The sequence below is a fragment of the Elgaria multicarinata genome, chromosome 2 (assembly GCF_023053635.1).
Source record: "Elgaria multicarinata webbii isolate HBS135686 ecotype San Diego chromosome 2, rElgMul1.1.pri, whole genome shotgun sequence".
Taxonomy (NCBI): Eukaryota; Metazoa; Chordata; class Lepidosauria; order Squamata; family Anguidae; genus Elgaria; species Elgaria multicarinata.
The window spans coordinates 113,821,109-113,838,366 of record NC_086172.1 but is presented as its reverse complement, the minus strand read 5'-3'; the positions used below and the strand labels follow the sequence as shown (position 1 = coordinate 113,838,366).

Here is a 17,258-nt window from a genome sequence, read left to right as displayed (position 1 = left end):
AAACTACTAAGGGTGCAATCCTATGCATGCTTAGAGAGAAAAAAGGCCCTACAATTCCCAACATGCGCTAACAATCCATGCTGGCTGGGGCGGGGATGCTGGGAGTTATATGACTTTTTCTGTCTAAATAGGATTGTGCCCTCATTTCATTTGAATAGTGTGAACTACGTGTGAAATTAGGAGTGATACTGTTTTTATTAGCTTAAGTATCTCGTAGTTTAGTCCTGTAAAATATACGCAGAGACCTATATGAATAAATCCTGTTAAAAAGACGCCCGTGTATAAACAACGCGGGGAAAACGAGTTAATCGGACTCCAATGTAAACCTCTCAGGACTACAACTCCCAGAATGCAAAGCAGCTCAATTTGCTACCATGTGACTATAGCGAGTCTTTTCTAATGATGGCTTGTAGCTCATCACATGATAGGGGAAATATGGCTGCGATGGATGAGGAACAGTTTGCAGCGCTTCAGATCTTATTGAAAGTAAGTACCTATATTTTAATTTTGGGATGATATCTTTTGCTGCAAAATCTCTCAGCCCGGATGATATTTAATGGTGTGCAGCCTTCTGGCGTGAAAGGTGTTACCGAAAAGAGCTTATGTATCATTTGGAAGCAGCACTTCTAATTTTGCAAAGAGCTATGCAGATTTTCATCTGGGTTACCTTCACAATAACTGCATGCCATAACTGCGTGAAGGGGTCATTCTTGGCTGAGAAAACGTTTTAGCTATTTAAAGCATTTCTGCCGTCCTCTTCTGTTGAAAACACTGCTAGAGGCGCTTCCAGATCATTAAAAAATAAAATAAATGACAGCCCCTGCTCATGTTTGCAATCAAAAAGAAATAACACAAAAGGGGAAAAAGAGAGGGAAGAGGAAAGCAAGCAAACTGAGGCACCCGTTCTTAAAGTTTCAGGTTTAGCCAAGGCTCTTAAATTAAGTTAATGGTAGATGCCGAATTGGAGCTGAGTTCTCAAATTATATTGAAGTCCAAAGTACGACATAAGATTATTTCTTCCTCATTTTTTTAAAAAAGGTATTAATGAATCATATGTTATTTTCAATTGGTTTACTTAAATGGATGTTGACATGTAATTTTTTCTCCCCCTCAAATAGTATTATGCTTTAGATTATTAGCAGCATAATGCTATGCATTTTCACTCTTAGAAGTAAGTCCCATTGTATTCAGTGCACAGAATCGAACAGGGCATTTAGGCCTCCACCAATTCTCTTGCACCCCACTGATTCCGTTGTGTGAGCGGGACGCTCCCCCTATACAATGGAGATTTATAGTTTCCCAGAGGAAGCCCTGAAATGTGGAAACACTTGTTTCTCGATTGGATAGATCAGGCAAGCTCCTTTATGCAAGCTCCACTGTGCTGTCCTAGAAATGGCAATACTAAATCTTTGTTCCGTAAGTGGCAGCTCCCGCTTGTTGTCACAATTGGCATGGTGTAAGGGAACAGAGGAGCTGTTAGCAGCCTGTTGGATTCCGCCAATAGAACGTACTGCTAGGTAATTCTGAATTAGGTTACGGACTTCACTTGTGATGTATGAACAGAAAGTAACTGTAGATGCCATAGCACAGTCTATCCCAACTGGCTGACCTCCAGATGTGTTGGACTACAACTCCCATGATTCACAGCCAGCATGGCCAATTCTCTTGCTGCTTGAGAATCATGGGAGTTGCAGTCCAGTACATCTAGAGTCCACCAGGATGGGGGAGCCTGCCATAGCAGAGGCTAATATTGATGGTCTTTCCCTTTTCTTTTGTTTTCTTTTATATTCAGAGGTACAGTATCTCTGTGGTTGTATTTAACTATCATGGCTAACTGCAGTTCTATAGATTCATTTCCCATTAGTTAGACTAAAATATATATTTACGCTAAAAGCTCTTGCTACATTTTGAAAAAGGCCACTGTTTGTTTCTCTGCCAGGCTTCGTCAAAGGATGTTGTCCGGCAGTTATGCCAGGAGTGCTTTTCAAGTCCAGTGAGTGGCTCAGACAAACTGACTGAGAGCACCTGTGCCACTCTCTCAGTTGCACCAAATGAAGCAAATCAGGTAAGAAACTGATGGACCTTTCTGATTTAGGCTGCAATCCTATAAACACACTTTCCAGGGGTGAGTCCCATTGAACTCAGTGCAACATCCGAGTAAATGTACATAGGAATATTAGTCAAGTTCTGGTTTTATTTTTTGTTCTTTTTCTTGTTTGGACGCGGAAGCAGGAGTGGGTGAAATCTAAAGCAGGGGTGTTGAACCTCAGGCCTGTAAACCACATCTGGGCCAACTAGGACCCTAATCCTGCTCTTTTAGATGGCCATGCCATTTCCCGCTGGTTCCACCCCCTTTCTGCTGACTACTTGGTGGTTTCTCAGCTTTTGCATGATGTTTCCCCATTCTGAAAGGTTGAGATGCCTCTCCTAAGGCTTAGTTACTGGCAGGAGGAGTTTTAAGCTAAAATATGCTGGTACCTTTAGCCCTGCCCCCTTTTGCCTTTGGCTCCACCCACCCGAGACCACCTCCAAAATTGAATTCGGCCCTCAGGATGAAAGAGGTTCAACACACCTGGTCTAAAGAATGAGCTGCACGAGCAGAGTATTAAGCTCTTATTGTAAGGAAAAAGGGGCAGAGAGCAGGCTTCAAGGGCTAAGAACTGGATCCAGATGGGCAACTGAGCTGACATGAATCAGGCAGGAGAGTGTGTATGTGTGGCATTGCCTGGTAGGGCTGGGTGGAAGACAAGAAAGTGGCTGGGATGTTTTCTTGGCATCATGGCTGAAAGCAGTATGAAGCCCTTCATCTCTTTCTGTTGCCTTCTCCTTACAGCTAATCCGTTCTTTGCACAACCTTACAAGGCACACAGTTTACCATGGCCTGACCTCTCCAGAAGAAATTCTTTCCCTCTTTCCAGAAGGATTTCACCAGAACCTTAAAAACCTCCTGACCAAGATAATTCTGGAAAATGTGTAAGTGGCAGGTTTGTGATTTCAGACAAAGAACAAGATGTCTTTATTAGATTGTAAGCCTGAGGGCAGGGACTGTCTGTCTTTTTTCCTAAGTGTAAGCCGCTCTGAGAGCCTTTTTTGGCTGAGGAGCGGGGTATAAGTATGATAAATAAATAAATAAATAAATAAATAATAGTTTGAGCATCATGCCAGCCCACGGTTAAAGAAACTTAACTTGGGCTTGGCATGATGTCTGAATTGACAAACAGTAGTTCTGGCTGTTGCTGTACCTCTGGATGCAGCTACATCTAGAGATGGGAGTGGTCAAGAGTTGAAAAATGGCTCAGTTCAAACGACACGTTAGTCAACAGTGGACTATTTAATCAACTTGATTAAATAATCCCCAGTTGACTAACGTGTCGACTGTCAGGCAAAAACACATCACGGTTGGTTAGTTCCTGAAAATAACCAACAGAGATAACCAACGGTTTGCAGAGTTGTTTTTCTGCACAAACGTTGGTTATAATTTTGTGCGGCAGTCTCCTTTGATTATGTCCCCTGCTGACAGAATCGCATGGCAAGAGCGGCAGAAACCCCTTGTGCTCCAGCCCAGTGGGACTCCAATGGCAGGGGAAATAATCCTGTGCCGACAAGTGCTTGGGGAGCCCCGGTTGTGCTGTGGGGGCTGTTGCCATGACCACGACGGGGAAGGATGGGTCAGGGCTGAGCCATGTGATCCCCTGCGAGGGATGATGTCGCTCGGTACTGACGCATCCTTTGCCGGAGGCTGGATCACGCACCCCTCCTGCAGCGGGGATGGCATATGTTTCTCTGTGGATCGTTTCGAGGCAGCACTGTAAAATTTTTAGGCATCCTGATGTTTAACAATTGTGTCTTCATATTCTGGAATTCTGTACAAAAACAGCACTAATCCAGGCACGAGCATTTTGAGTATCTATAAAAAGCATTGGACATCCCAATTCCAAACTAAGCGAAATGTCCTCTTGTTGCTTTGGCAGGGGTAATAATAATAGGGAATTACACAAGGATGAGCAAAAACCTATGTAAGGATAGAGAGCAGTTGGGGTATGCCCAGGTTGATTTCGGTTTCATTACTTTCTGCGTGTATTTTGAGAAGGTTGTAGGTCTTCAAATTAGAGATAATTTTTAAAATATATTTGGGGTATTTGTAAAGATAGTGTTCCAGTGTGGCTTAGTAAGCCAGGTTTCCTGGCTTAAAATGACTGGCGGACATGATGATTGTCCTACATAATAAGACTTATGAGCCTTATGATTTGTCATCTCAAAATACATTGAAAGTGACTAATTGCAGGCCTGCACTGCACACATGCATGCAGCAGTTTAATTGTTTTGGCTTCCTCTAAGGAAATTCACTGGGCATCGTGCCTCTATAAAGGCATTAGGATGTCAACAGAATTCTTGTTACTCTTGACAAATATAAATCCTGTTTTGTGGGGTGGAGAGCCAGGGTCGTTATGCCAGTTTAAAAAGCCTTGCAACAGTCCCCTCCTCTATTCAGTTACTTACACAGTACATCACTATGGTGGTGACGCACCTTTTCGCCTTAAAGACAGAAGTGGGTGGACCTAGAGGTTGGGGCCTTCCTAATGTCAGTTTGTTGAAACTCATTGCAACTACAATTTCTTGGGTATTAAACTCCTTCAGATATTATGCCTGCAAAACAAGGGGGTTGGGTAAAAATAGTTTGCCCGACTCCACCTCTAGTTTCTGCCGCTATTCTTGTGTTCAGAAGACAAATGGTCATAGTCTGCATGTTTTTTTCTCCTCTTTTCAGCTCTGCCTGGAGAAACGAAGCCCAAGCCAGTCAGAGTAAGTAACGGCTCCTCTCCTGGAATGACTTGCATTTCCAAAAGTTGTTTCCACATTTAATAAATATTAACAGACTTCTTTAGCGTCACCTGCCCCTGGGGGTGGGTGGGGGCTGCACAGTGACAAAGTGACACATCGTAGCTGGGGACCACTTCACGCAAAGCAAATGCCCTTCACTGGAATTATTTCCTATACCCCGTTAGTTGTGAATAATGCCCATCTCTGCCTTGTTTTGCCGTTGGAATTGCCATGGATTCCCGCAACGTATCTTTGTTGCACATAGAATACATGCAGAATCCTTTGTGAGAGTGATACCTATGCAAGAAATGTTGTCTTGTAAAGCAATTCTAACTACGTCAAGTAGATGTTCTACATTTGCTGCATAGGGAGCGGGGTCCCTTCATCGGAGATTCACCAAAGGCCAATCGTTGCTGGCTGATCATAAAATGTACGGGCAAAAATGATGTAGCTGCTACATTAGCACAGGGTTTCTTGCATCTTTTGGGGGGTGGGATTTCCCCCCCCTCAACCCTTAACTGTTTTTGTGCACTAAATTGGAAGCTCAGAAAACTCTGGGACTTATGTGCCATGAGTGCCCAAAGTGAAGACATTTAAGTGAGAATTGCTTGTTTATTTATTTATTTATATTTTTTGTGGACATCATAATATATCCAGAGCTAGTGTAGCTTTTTGACTAAGTGACTGAGCAGTGAACCTGGAGGTGCTCAGTTCAAATTTTACCTTTTGTGAACTTCCCAAGTGTCTGGAAGCCACTATTGCTAATTGTAATGTGGGGGAGATTATATTGGCCTACCCCACAGGGTTGTCGTAAGGATTACTGCAATCATGTTTGTGAAGCACCTTTGACATTTAATTTTTTTTCTATTCCACTCCTTCATTGCCAAAGGCAATCCCAGGGGGTGTAAATAATATTATTAAAATAATATAATTATAAAACCAATTAAGCCAAGGTTTAAAAACAGCAAATTAAAAACAATCAGTATAAAATCAGTTTAGATTGTGAAGTTAATTTAAAAATTTCAACATTCTCCTCAATATGTCTGGACAAACAGGAATGTTTTAATTTGGCGCCCAAAAGAAAACAGCATTGGCCCCAATCTTACCACCCTTGGGAAGGCCTTCCAAAGTTGAGACACCACCCCAGAGAAGGTCCTCTCTTTTGTAGACGCATAGTGCATTTCTCCCAATGGTGGTACATGGAGAAGATGGGCAGGATGGTACATGAAATGCTTTGTAAATTCTATTGTTGTTGAAAAGGTTTATTTCCAAACAGGGACGGGGTAGGGGATTATACTGAGTCAGATTAATGGTCCCGTGATCTGAGTATGGCAGCTGCTATTCTCCGATGTTCTCTGCTTGAAACTATCTTCCCTAGTTCTGTTGCTTGTCTGACATCCTTCCTTCTGACCAGGATCCTTGTCTGTGGAAAGCATGTGCTCTATGGCCTTGCAAACTGATTTTCTGGCTGTTGGTAGGAGGTGCGGCGTAGTCTGCTGTGGACAGTTTGGGAGAGGGGAGTAAGAGAGCAGATATGGAAACTAGATTAGACTCGCAGGTGGCACTACAGCAAATAAACACAAAACCCTGTCATCAGTTAGCCTGCTAAGCCGCATGGCATGCTATTCATTAGTCAAAGACGTGGAACTAATGCCACAGAGCAAAGCAAGAAAGCAACTAAACCATAATTCTTAATGTTATTGTTGTTTGTTTATATAGCGCCATCAGTGTGCATGGTGCTTTGCAGAGTATCAGAGGACAGGTCCCCGCCCCAAAGAGTTTACAGTCTAAAGCCAGCGTGGTGTAGTTGCTAAAGTGTTGGACTGGGAGTCGGGAGATCCGGGTTCTAGTCCCCACTCAGCCATGGAAACCCACTGGGTGACTTTGGGTCAGTCACAGACTCTTAGCCCAACCTACTTCACAGGGTTGTTGTTGTGAGGATAAAATGGAGAGGAGGAGGATTATGTACGCTGCCTTGGGTTCCTTGGAGGAAAAAAGGCAGGATATAAATGCAATTAATAATAATGATGATGATGATGATGATGATGATGATGATGATGATAACGACCACATGAGAAACTGAGGAAGGAGAGGCAGAAGTAAACAGAATCCTAAGATAAGTTGAGGTTTGCAAAAAGAGAGCATTGTTCAAGAGTTGTCCCCAATGATCCAGACCAGCTTTTCAGGGGACAAGAAATGCTGCCTTCCATGAACTTATTTTGACTTATTGTAGGGTCCAGGCCACTAATGTGGTTGTTTCAGTTGCACGTCCCTCAGCTTCGTTACAGGCTGAGTTACAGTAAAGGGTGGGAAACTTGTTCTTGGTTCACCATTTTACTGTTAGTGGTTAACCAGTACAAAGCCTCAGTGTTTGTTGTAGAGGGTGTTGATTTTTGAGCAGCTTCCCTACATTGCTTTTGACTCTTTCGGCTCACACGTGCGATGGCTATGAAGTGATGGCTACAAACGCTGGCAGGGAAAAATAAATGGCGTCTTCTTCTGGGACAAGGTTGACTTCTAGTTCAACACCACATTGGATGCACTCTGCATTCCAGCCCTGCCCTGTTGTTGGCTGCATTATTCTTGTTTGCATAATGTTGTAGGTGTTTTTGATGGCATGGGGTCTGTTAATATTTCTATCAGGTGAAGAACTGGGAGCCTGGGGAGGATGAGGAAACGGCAGAGAACCTGAATGAATTATTGGACACTTACATTCCTGTGTAAGATGATAAAGGTTAAAAATATTTTTTTTGTCTAGAAATATGAAGGTGCACAGCAGACGGCGGGTGGAATCCGTGGGGGAGAATATCACAGTTCTTTTACGGGGGATGGAGAAAGTGGATAGAGAGATGTTCCCATTTTCTCCCACCTCTGTTTTGTACTACTAGAATCTCAAGTCATTAATGAAACTGTTTGACAGGCAGTTAAAGATGGATAAGAGTAAATACATTTTCACTAAGCGCATATTGATTTTAATGAACTTCTGCATGACGTGGTGGCTTTCTTGGCTGGCTTTAAAAGGAGATGAGACAGTTACGGCAGATAAGCCTGTCAGTGGCTACTAGTCATGATGGCTGTATGGAGCCTCCAAGCCCTGTTTGCGGGTTTCCCATAGGCCACTCTGGGAAGCAGGATGCTAGATGAAACCACCCTCTTGTCTGATCCAGCACCGCTCTTGTTACGTTCTTAGATAGAGCCCTGCCCCAAGGTGTTTCCAATCTAACAATTGAAAAGACTCCTTCATATGTGCAGCTGCACGTGCAGTGGGAAAACTAGCAAAAGCCACAGACTTCGGTTTGTTGCAATTATTTACTATTCTTATGTGAGTGCAACTGTTAATTCAGAAAATCCACCGCACCTTTGTCCAGGGCAGCATCTACACTACTGCTTTAAAGCACTTTATAACCGTTTTGACAACTGTTGGGGCCCAGGACACACTCTGCATACAGTTTTCAAAACGTTTTCAAAGTGCTTTAAAGCGCTTTAAAGCAGTAGTGTCGATCCCCCCCCCCCCCCATGTAGTGATACAGGCTTTCCACTTTCGATGAAGTCAGCATCATCCAGGAATGGGCTGGTGGGCAAAGCTTTATGTATTCCCAAATCTGGGATAGAAGCTTTTGGCACTCATCCCATTTAGATTCTAAACAGCATTCTTGGGAATAGATTTCAATACTGCTGAGCGGCAAATTGTTGCTGGGGCCTGAACAGCAAAAGAAATGTGAATATGATAAGAGCTAAGATGGGAATTCTCAATGTAGTGGTGCTAGGATTTTGTTATATTTTATTTTAGAATTAGGAGGGACTAAATAACCCATTGCTCCTCTTCACCCATCCAGCCCCATCAGTACATGCTTTTAGGAAAACCCTGAAGATGCATCTTTCTTCTTTGGCAGTTTCTTGATTATGTTTAATTGGACTGTTCTTGGTTTTTAGACCAAGCTGTATCTTTTATTGGGGCCAACTGTGAATGTCCCATTCGTTGGTAGGGGGATTTTAAGTGTGTACATTTGGAAGCACATCCCATTGAGCTCAGGGTTGCGGAACCCAGGCCTGGGGGCCAAATCCAGCCCTCTGGATTTCCCCAGATGTCCACGTTCCCCTTTCCCTGGCCCCACCCACTCCCCGCCCCCAAACTACTGATCATTTGACAGTTTCCTGGCTTCTGTAAAGTTTGTTCCCCATTCTGAAAGGTTGAAAGGCATCTCCAAAGGCTGAGTTACTGGCAGGAAGATCTTTAAGCTACAATATATTGGTCTTTTTGCCCCTGCCTCTTTCAGCCCCTCCCATCACTGGAATGCAGCAGGCAAGAGCATCTTGGAAAAGGAATTCAGTCCCCCTGCCCTAGTTTAGGGTTGCAATCTGAAGGAATATCTAGGATTTCTTGCTTTGCAAGCATTTGGACTCGTGCTGCTTTTTTGCAACTTGAATCCATTAGCTCTGGTCTGCTAGAAATAAGGTCAGGCTGATCTTCAGGAGTCATTCATCAAGTGGAAGCATGTCCCTGGGGCTCCAAGAAATTGATGAGGCACCCGGAGGTTGCTATCCCATGCGCGTGCGCTATGTTAGCGTCTTTTTGTTAGCAGGCACCTAAACTGCAGTTCATGTTCTTTCCATTGGTTGGTTTTCAGGACCTGATTTATCTTTGGCTGGCAACTAAAGTGATACCCACAACCTCTCTCAAATTGGAAATGTGGTGTGGGGGGTTGCTCTGTGTGTGTGTGTGTGTGTGTGTGTGTGTGTGTGTGTGTGTGAGAGAGAGAGAGAGAGAGAGAGAGAGAGAGAGAGAGAGAGAGAGAAGGAGGCTACAAATCAGTTCAGCTAGGCGTGATGTGTTTAAAATATGTTTAAAGAAAATGAGAACCAAGTCGTATTGTACTCTCTGTGTCTGTTTTTAAAGGTTCTTTGACGGTGGGTACATAATGCTTGGATGTGTTAAAATCAGGATTTATTCTTTTGATTCTGTTCCAAGTGTGGAATTTGGCATTTGGAGAAGAGCAGCTGTTTTACAAAATTAAGTTCCTAGTCCTTATGGATGTGAAGGGAGTCTTGAAAAAGAGGTGGGGCTTGTATGTCTAATTCTTATTGTATAAACGCCCTTGTGTTGGGATTTTTTAGCCATCTTGAGCTGAAGGCCTCTTAAGCATGCACTCCAGGAGTACCAGAAAATTAGTTCTGAACAAATTGCAAGTTTTTGTTTAGAAGTATAAAGAGCTACCATTGAATAAGAGAAATCAGAGTATAGCTTTTAAGCAAAGATTTACCCTGAGAGAATGTTTACAACTGCATTCTTTCGCAACACTTCTGGTGATATTTTAGGTTTCTGGTGTTGCTTCCCATTATTTTGGTTGAGCAAATATATAGAGACCCATTCAAAAGAACTTGCCCTGCCTGGGCTCCCACTACTGTGGGGAGAAGACAGAGCCAGAGTTCATTTCCTGTTGTTATACCAGGCCAAGCCAGAGACTTCTTCCTCTGCCAGAAGTGAAGACTTGCCTGACCTTTGGCATTCTCATGACAAGCGGGCGTCTTTTTAGCTCAGCTTGGTTTCTTTGTATAGTTTGTCTAACTTGGCAGAATTCAAAGACAATATTTTTTTCCCTGAGGGAGTCTAGTCCATGCAGTGATCAGTACCGGCACAATATTTTTATGTGAAATCCTATGCATATTTAGAGAGAAAAAAAATCCTGTGCTTCCCCCGTTGCTGGATGGGGCATGGTGGGAGTGGTAGGATTTCCATCTAGGATTGCGTCCTTAAATTCTTCAAACATCAGCTATTTAGAAGCCGGGCCTGCACAGGTGTTTAGAACACACCTTAATATAGATGATCTGAATAAAGATGTTAGGACTGTTTGTATGGCACTGGGTGTATTCTTTTGCCCCAGAATTAACCCAAGCTCTGTAGTAAGGAATTCCAAATTATTCAACTGAGGGAAAACCAACTGGCACCTGCAACAAAATGTTGTAGAGTGGAATGTACCTGTTCAGGATATTCATTCTCCTTTTCTGGTCCCAATAGTTAATCAGCATTCCACTCCCACTGAGCATGCTCAGTCCTCTCTGGGTGGTTCCAGAGTCTCCCATAGCATGATTTTTCTAAAGTTTTGTTTGTTCTTCTCAAAACCCTGCAGATTCTTCCATTTTGTTCATGGGAGGTGCTATTTTGGCTACATAAGGACTGGCCTGTGAAGAATTGAATTTGCTATTAGTATAACAAATTATAAGAGTGAAGTTCTATACAGTAAGCACCCTTGAGTTCAGCTTTAATCTGAGGAATGGAATACGTATGTGTTGATGAATTTTTCCCAACACATTTTGCTTCCAAATGTTCAGAAACTGTCTCAGCAAGGGTTTAGCTGAAGGCAACAGAGGCAGGAGAAGACGCAGAGGTTGTGTGCTGATGAGCAGCAGGAACTAAATAACAAATGTACTGGACTGGAAAGGGGGTAAAAACTAAATGTATTGGAATAGCTAGTATTCAGCTAGTAATATTGATTCTGGTTTCTTTCCATCCATCTAGTTGTTGCCTATAGCTATAAGAGCTGAAAGTCTGCTTTTACAGAAAACTTAATTCTCAAGTACATGGAATACACTCATCTCTAGATGCCACACTGGGGCCAGTTCTACACTAAGCAGGATTTAACACTTTGAAAGCGGTTTGAAAACAGTGTATGGAATGTTTCCTGGCCCCCAATAGTTGTCAATACTGTTATAAAGCAGTAGTGTAGATCTTTCCTGGGTTTTGTTGTGGTACAGGCCTGCGTGACCTGAGGGCCCTTCCAGAATGAATAATTCTCCAAGGGGCTGTCTTCACCAGGGATTTCCTGCAGCTTGGGTGTGTTGTGAGAGGTACTTTGAGAATGTAGACAAAATAGTGCACAAGGCACACAACTACTATAATAAATGTTAAGGTCAAAGACAGGGTGAACAGTTATAATAAACCAAAAGTTTTATAACAAGAACAAAAATGTAACATTATTGTAACAGAAACAATCTGAGAGAGATAGAGAGAGAGGAAACAATCTCTCATATATGCATATATACTTTACAGAGATTTCACATGGAATGGAGGCTTGAACGCTCCCCACTTTTCTCCACGGCATTATTATTATTATTATTATTATTATTATTATTATTATTATTATTTATTTATATAGCACCATCAATGTACATGGTGCTGTACAGAGTAAAACAGTAAATAGCGAGACCCTGCCGCATAGCCCTAAGCTAGATGGTGGTCAGTTAAAACTTTCTTACACTAAACTGAATACTTCTCGCACCAACAATATTATGATTTGTTTTTCAATTTGTTTATGGGTGATAATAAGACTTTTATCTATTATTATTTCTTTCCAGTGTTTCTGAGGAAGCAACTCGCGAAAACAGGATTTATAAACTGGTAGCCTGTTTAAAAGGACTATAAACACTGAAGAAACTTATTTGTGATTGTAAATTCCTACTGTAACTACATTATATTGTATTGTTTATTAGGTTTTGAAATATCGAAGAGACCTATATGTGTCTCAATACTATTGGTTATCATTACAATTGTACACCTTTGCAATTGTTTATAACCTATATTATCTGCTAAAGATTGTTTCTTTTAAAACAATGTTGATTTTTTGTTGTTATAAAACTTTTGGTTCATTATAACTGTTCACCGCGTCTTTGACTTTAACATTTATTGTAGTAGCTGTGTGCCTTGTGCACTATTTTGTCTGCATTCTGTTTGTATCAACTACTGCCTTCTCTATTTATACACGTGAGGTACTTTGAGGCATATGACACACCCAACCAACCGGCCACTTCTGCCTTAAAAAGTCACAGTATTGCAGAGTTGTTTTAGTACGTTTGTTTTAGTTAAAAGCCGCTCCCGTGCACTTGCTCTGCAATGTGCCCTTGTTCCTCCACATTAAATCCTGGGCATGCCTCTGTGATTTGCCCATTACGTGATCAAAGGGTGGGATTGCTCCCACCCCCATTCCTTTTCCTAGCCCATTCCATTGAGGGCTGTAATTATGCACTTCCTTATTGCTGCATTACTCACTTTGGACATTGTGTTACTTAGCTTCTCTGGTGTTTTGGAGTAAATATGTGTAGGAAGCTATAACTCAGTGACAGTTTGCTAGGAGCCTTCAGACCCTGTCCAAAACCATTGGGGTTTTTTTGCTTCTTCAAGGAAAACTGAGCTGTTTTCCCCCATCACACCATTTCTCCCCATTCAGCCATTCCCTCTGTTCCAATCCTCCCCACCCCCTTTGGAACATTTCCGCATATCTGAAACTATGCAATTCTGGAGTTGTGAACAGGGAGCTTTAATTCTTTCCTTTGCTGTTGTATAGCTGTGCATCTCCAGTTTATCAAAATAGAGATTTGTAGTTCTTTCCCATCCTGTTCATACAACCAGTAGCAGGAGTTGCCCGGAGAGGGACGGATAACAAGCCTCTCTCACGGATGACGTTGGTTCTACTGTGCCCACCCACCCCGAAGTATGTTTTTCCTGGCACTGAAAAGCTGGATTTTAGGGACAGCTGGCTCCATTGTGTAACATTGTCAGAGCAGAGCCGATTTCATCATACTGCGGAGTATAAGAGCAATGCGCTTTCCTCCCGCGCTCATGGAGATGGCGTCCAAATCTTTGGGATTTGGAAACTGGCTGCAATTATGCAAAGCAGTCCAGGTATCGTGGGAGAAAAGCAGAATAGGAAATATTTTATTTATTTTTATCCTGTAAGCATGTGGATCTGCCTTGTACTGACTGAGATCGTTGGTCTGTCATGCACAGGTCTCTTTCCAACTGGAAATGAACCTGGAGACTAAATCTGTGGTCTTCTGCATTCGGTCATATCATTTTCCTCTCCAGCTCAGTGCTCTCTGCTCTGACTGAGATTGTCTCTCTAGGCTCTCAGGGCCCAGGTTTTCCACGTCACCGCCTGATCCTTTTACCTGGGGCCTCCAGGGATTGAACCTGGGACCTTCTGCATGCCAAGCAGGTGTTTTGCCACTGAGCTATGATCTACATGCCTGTGTTCTGCTGCTGAGCTATGAGTCTTCCCATGCTTGCAGGAGTTGGGGGGTGACTTTGTTTAAAAGCTACAGCTCCACCATTAACTTGTGAGCTCTTCACTTTCTTATTTCGGCAAATACGTGTTGCAGCCATTCAGATGTGAAACAAGGGAGACTTTCTCACTCAGATACTGCCTTGAAGAGCTCCAGAACTGTTTCATGGCCTCCTTACTGTTGTCCAGCAGTAGCTGCGTGCTGATAGGTTCATCTCAAAGGTCTGTGTCTGTTAATTCCATGGGCATGCCATCTTAATTCTAGTTTCCCTGCCCCGGCTGGTGGATATGGACTGGAGAGTGGACATCAAGACCTCATCAGACAGTATCAGCAGAATGGCTGTCCCTACCTGCTTGCTACAGCTGAAGGTATTGTATTGCTTGTTGATTAGGGACTCATATAAAGCCTTGTTTTGCTCCTTTTCCCCTTCATAAAGAGAAACAGGCAGTTTCTTTCTCTCCAGACTATGCTTTTTTCAGATAGTGGCTAGTTTTCCAGAGGCTCAAACAGTTACTTAGGGAGGATGTGGACAACCTTTTTGCCTCTGATGGCCATGTGTCTCTGAGGTTGAGGGGCACACATGTGTGCACACAGACACATATGTGCACGCTCACTTCCCCCCATCTCCCCCTGTGAGCATCGGGAGGAGTTTAAATGTTCCCTCCCTGTGTGCTGAGACCTCATGACACCTATCACCTATTGCAGTTGACAGATGAAAAGATGCCATAGTTGGCACCTCCCACATACCAGTGGTGGGAGGGCTTTCTACAAAGTGGGCACCAAGTTCCAGGTTGCCGCCAGATGGTAATCAGCAGCTTGTGGTACCATCAGCAAGGCGTCCTCTAATGATTTTAATGGACTGGACTGGAACCAAGCTAATGCCCTACAAATTGGGAACCCAATCATAAGGAAGACTAAGTGGGTTTAGCTGGACATTGTTACCATCTCCCTTCAGACCTTTCCACTCAATGTAGGAAGGTTAGTGATGGGAGAGGGGGATGCGGTGTTGGGACTTTCATCCCCTCCGCAGTTATAGTTAATGAATGCCAAAGTTAATTGCTCCTTGTTCTCATTGAAATCTGTAGAACTTCAGTTAGCCATTGATTTCAGTGGGATATAAGTGTGACGTAACTTAATCTGGATCAAACCCACTGTCTTCATTCAGTTGTATCACCCATTGAGAATGAGTGGGTGTGACCTTTATTCACCCATGGGAGTTCCTCAGCTACTGCAAAGCGGAAAACTAGTACCTTATTGCACAGGAAACAGCCACACCATTGCTACTAAGCCACATTCACCCAAAGCTGAAAGATACTGTGGCAGCCTGCCCAGAAAAGGGACACCAGCTGGTTGGCCTCGGCTGGGACCTGTGTCACTCCTTTATGAAGCATGGCAAGGTAAACTGAAATTCAGGGATGTTTAGAAACAAGTAAAAACAACATCCTTTGGAGTTTCTGACCTTTACCACAGAACCATCTTTCCTGCTTGCGTTTGGAGAATACTGTGCAGCAGAAAAGGCACGTTGTGCTCATAGAGGATGTGGAAATATTAGGTGTTTCCATCCCTCCCCAGATAATCTTCTGGGGAGGTAATTTTCACAGTGATTTTCAAGCTCTGTTTTTCTTCCAGATTCAGGAAGATGCTGCCTTGTGTGGGAATGACTTCACAACCTCTGCATTGACAGTAGAGTTGAATAAACAAGCATTGGACACTATGCTAGATGGCCTGGGAAGGATTCGGGACCAGCTTTCTGCTATTGCAAATAAATAATCATATGAATAAAGAATTGTAGGGACCATTCACATGAAGAAAAGAACCTTCTTATCCTGGGTATGATGCTTTACAAACAAGCCATCTTTTTTTGTTTTTCCATAACCAATTTTTTTTAAAATAGTTTGGACTTTTTAAACAACATAGGGTTGCTGTAGTTTTCTTCAGCAGCAAAGTCTTCAACATGTACCTGGTCTGGTGCCCGAAATAGGTTTCTAATGTCAATCAGGACCTCAACTTGTCTGTATTCCTAGAGAGGCTCACAACTCAGCTTAATCACAAAGCTTGTAACAGGAAAGAGAAGAGAAGTAGCCAGTAAAGCGGACTCTATCTCCTCAGTCTGAAATTAGGGAACTGAAAGCATGAATGCAGCTAATAGGCCAGCTTCCAGCCTTAACACACTTTTGAAAGGTATGTGCTGAAGAGCGTGGGATATGAGACTCCTCTTCGCTGAGGCGCAGCTGAAGAAACGAATAGCTGTGGAGCTTTGTGTTCTGTCAGAGATGGCCACAAAAATTCCTTGTGTGAACTCAATTTCAAGTTAAAGGGTTGGAATGAATTTAGTAGCAAGTAGTTACCACCGTGTAATGGAAAAGAGAAAGTTTTTGTCACTTTGCATTGGATTTAACGGGACGTGGGAGTCTGTGAGAGACTTGGATGTTCCAAAAAAAGGTTGCTAATGGCAACTGGTTCCTGTAGCAACAGTGTCACCACGCTGCTTATGAAATATTAAGTGTTCCATTAAAAAAACCTGGACTTGATGGATTTGTTTGTTCTGAATAAATTATCCCCCCCCCTCCAAGATAACACTAAAAGAGGATAGAAAACACACACTAAGGCTCAGTTCAGACATGTTAGTCAATGCAATGTAAAAACTCTACTCAACATTTTAGTTTTAGGGGGTACTCCCCACGCAACATGTTCTAACTCCACCATTGTGTAACTGTGGGCTACTGCGGAGTTAAGTAAAAAACATGATGTTTGATTGACAGTTCCTCTGCCCTCTCTCCTCGCCCAGTTCTCCTGATAGTATCCCATCAGCCATTGCTGCAAAAAAATAATATCCCGGCGGCTTTCCTAGAGCAGCACTTGTTCCTTTCGCCGCTCTTGCCAGGGAATTCTGTAGGTAGTGGGAAAAGTCAACTCAACACAACAGAAAACTCCCAAGAGCCTATCACGCAACACAGTGGTTGTGCAGGAACTCTCCTCTGCACAGCATGGATATTCTGCATGGAGTGTTTTCCAAAAAAAAAACCCTCCACCATTGTGTGGAGTTTTCCCACCAGACAACACATTTCTCAACAGTGGTGAAAAGAACTCCACCGTGGAGTTCTAAAACCACCATTGAGAAGCGTGTTGTCTGAACTGAGCCTAAGAGTCTCCACACAAAAATCACAAACACAGGACCAATTGATATACAAATGTCAATATACTTATATTGCACTCACAACCACATAAATATACAAAAAGGTACAACAGAACATCAGTACGAGGCAGTTTCAATTCTAAACCTTTTTCAAGTTCATTTGAAAATAGTTTGTAATTCCTTGGGGGAAATATCTTTTCTTGGCTTTTTGTTTCCAACTTGAGTTGTTGTCAGCTGCAAAATC

At 42.8% G+C, this 17,258-nt stretch overlaps 1 protein-coding gene across 1 annotated transcript; it reads left to right on the top strand.

The window, feature by feature from the left end:
• The first annotated feature begins 421 nt into the window (after positions 1–421).
• On the top strand, positions 422–16,409 carry COMMD9 (COMM domain containing 9). The gene is made up of 6 exons (XM_063118818.1): positions 422–486; positions 1,940–2,065; positions 2,834–2,973; positions 4,769–4,803; positions 14,143–14,246; positions 15,508–16,409. Exons 1-6 carry the CDS (start codon positions 436–438, stop codon positions 15,646–15,648), a joined length of 597 nt encoding a protein of 198 aa, XP_062974888.1. The 5' UTR covers positions 422–435; the 3' UTR covers positions 15,649–16,409.
• The last annotated feature ends 849 nt before the right edge of the window (positions 16,410–17,258 follow it).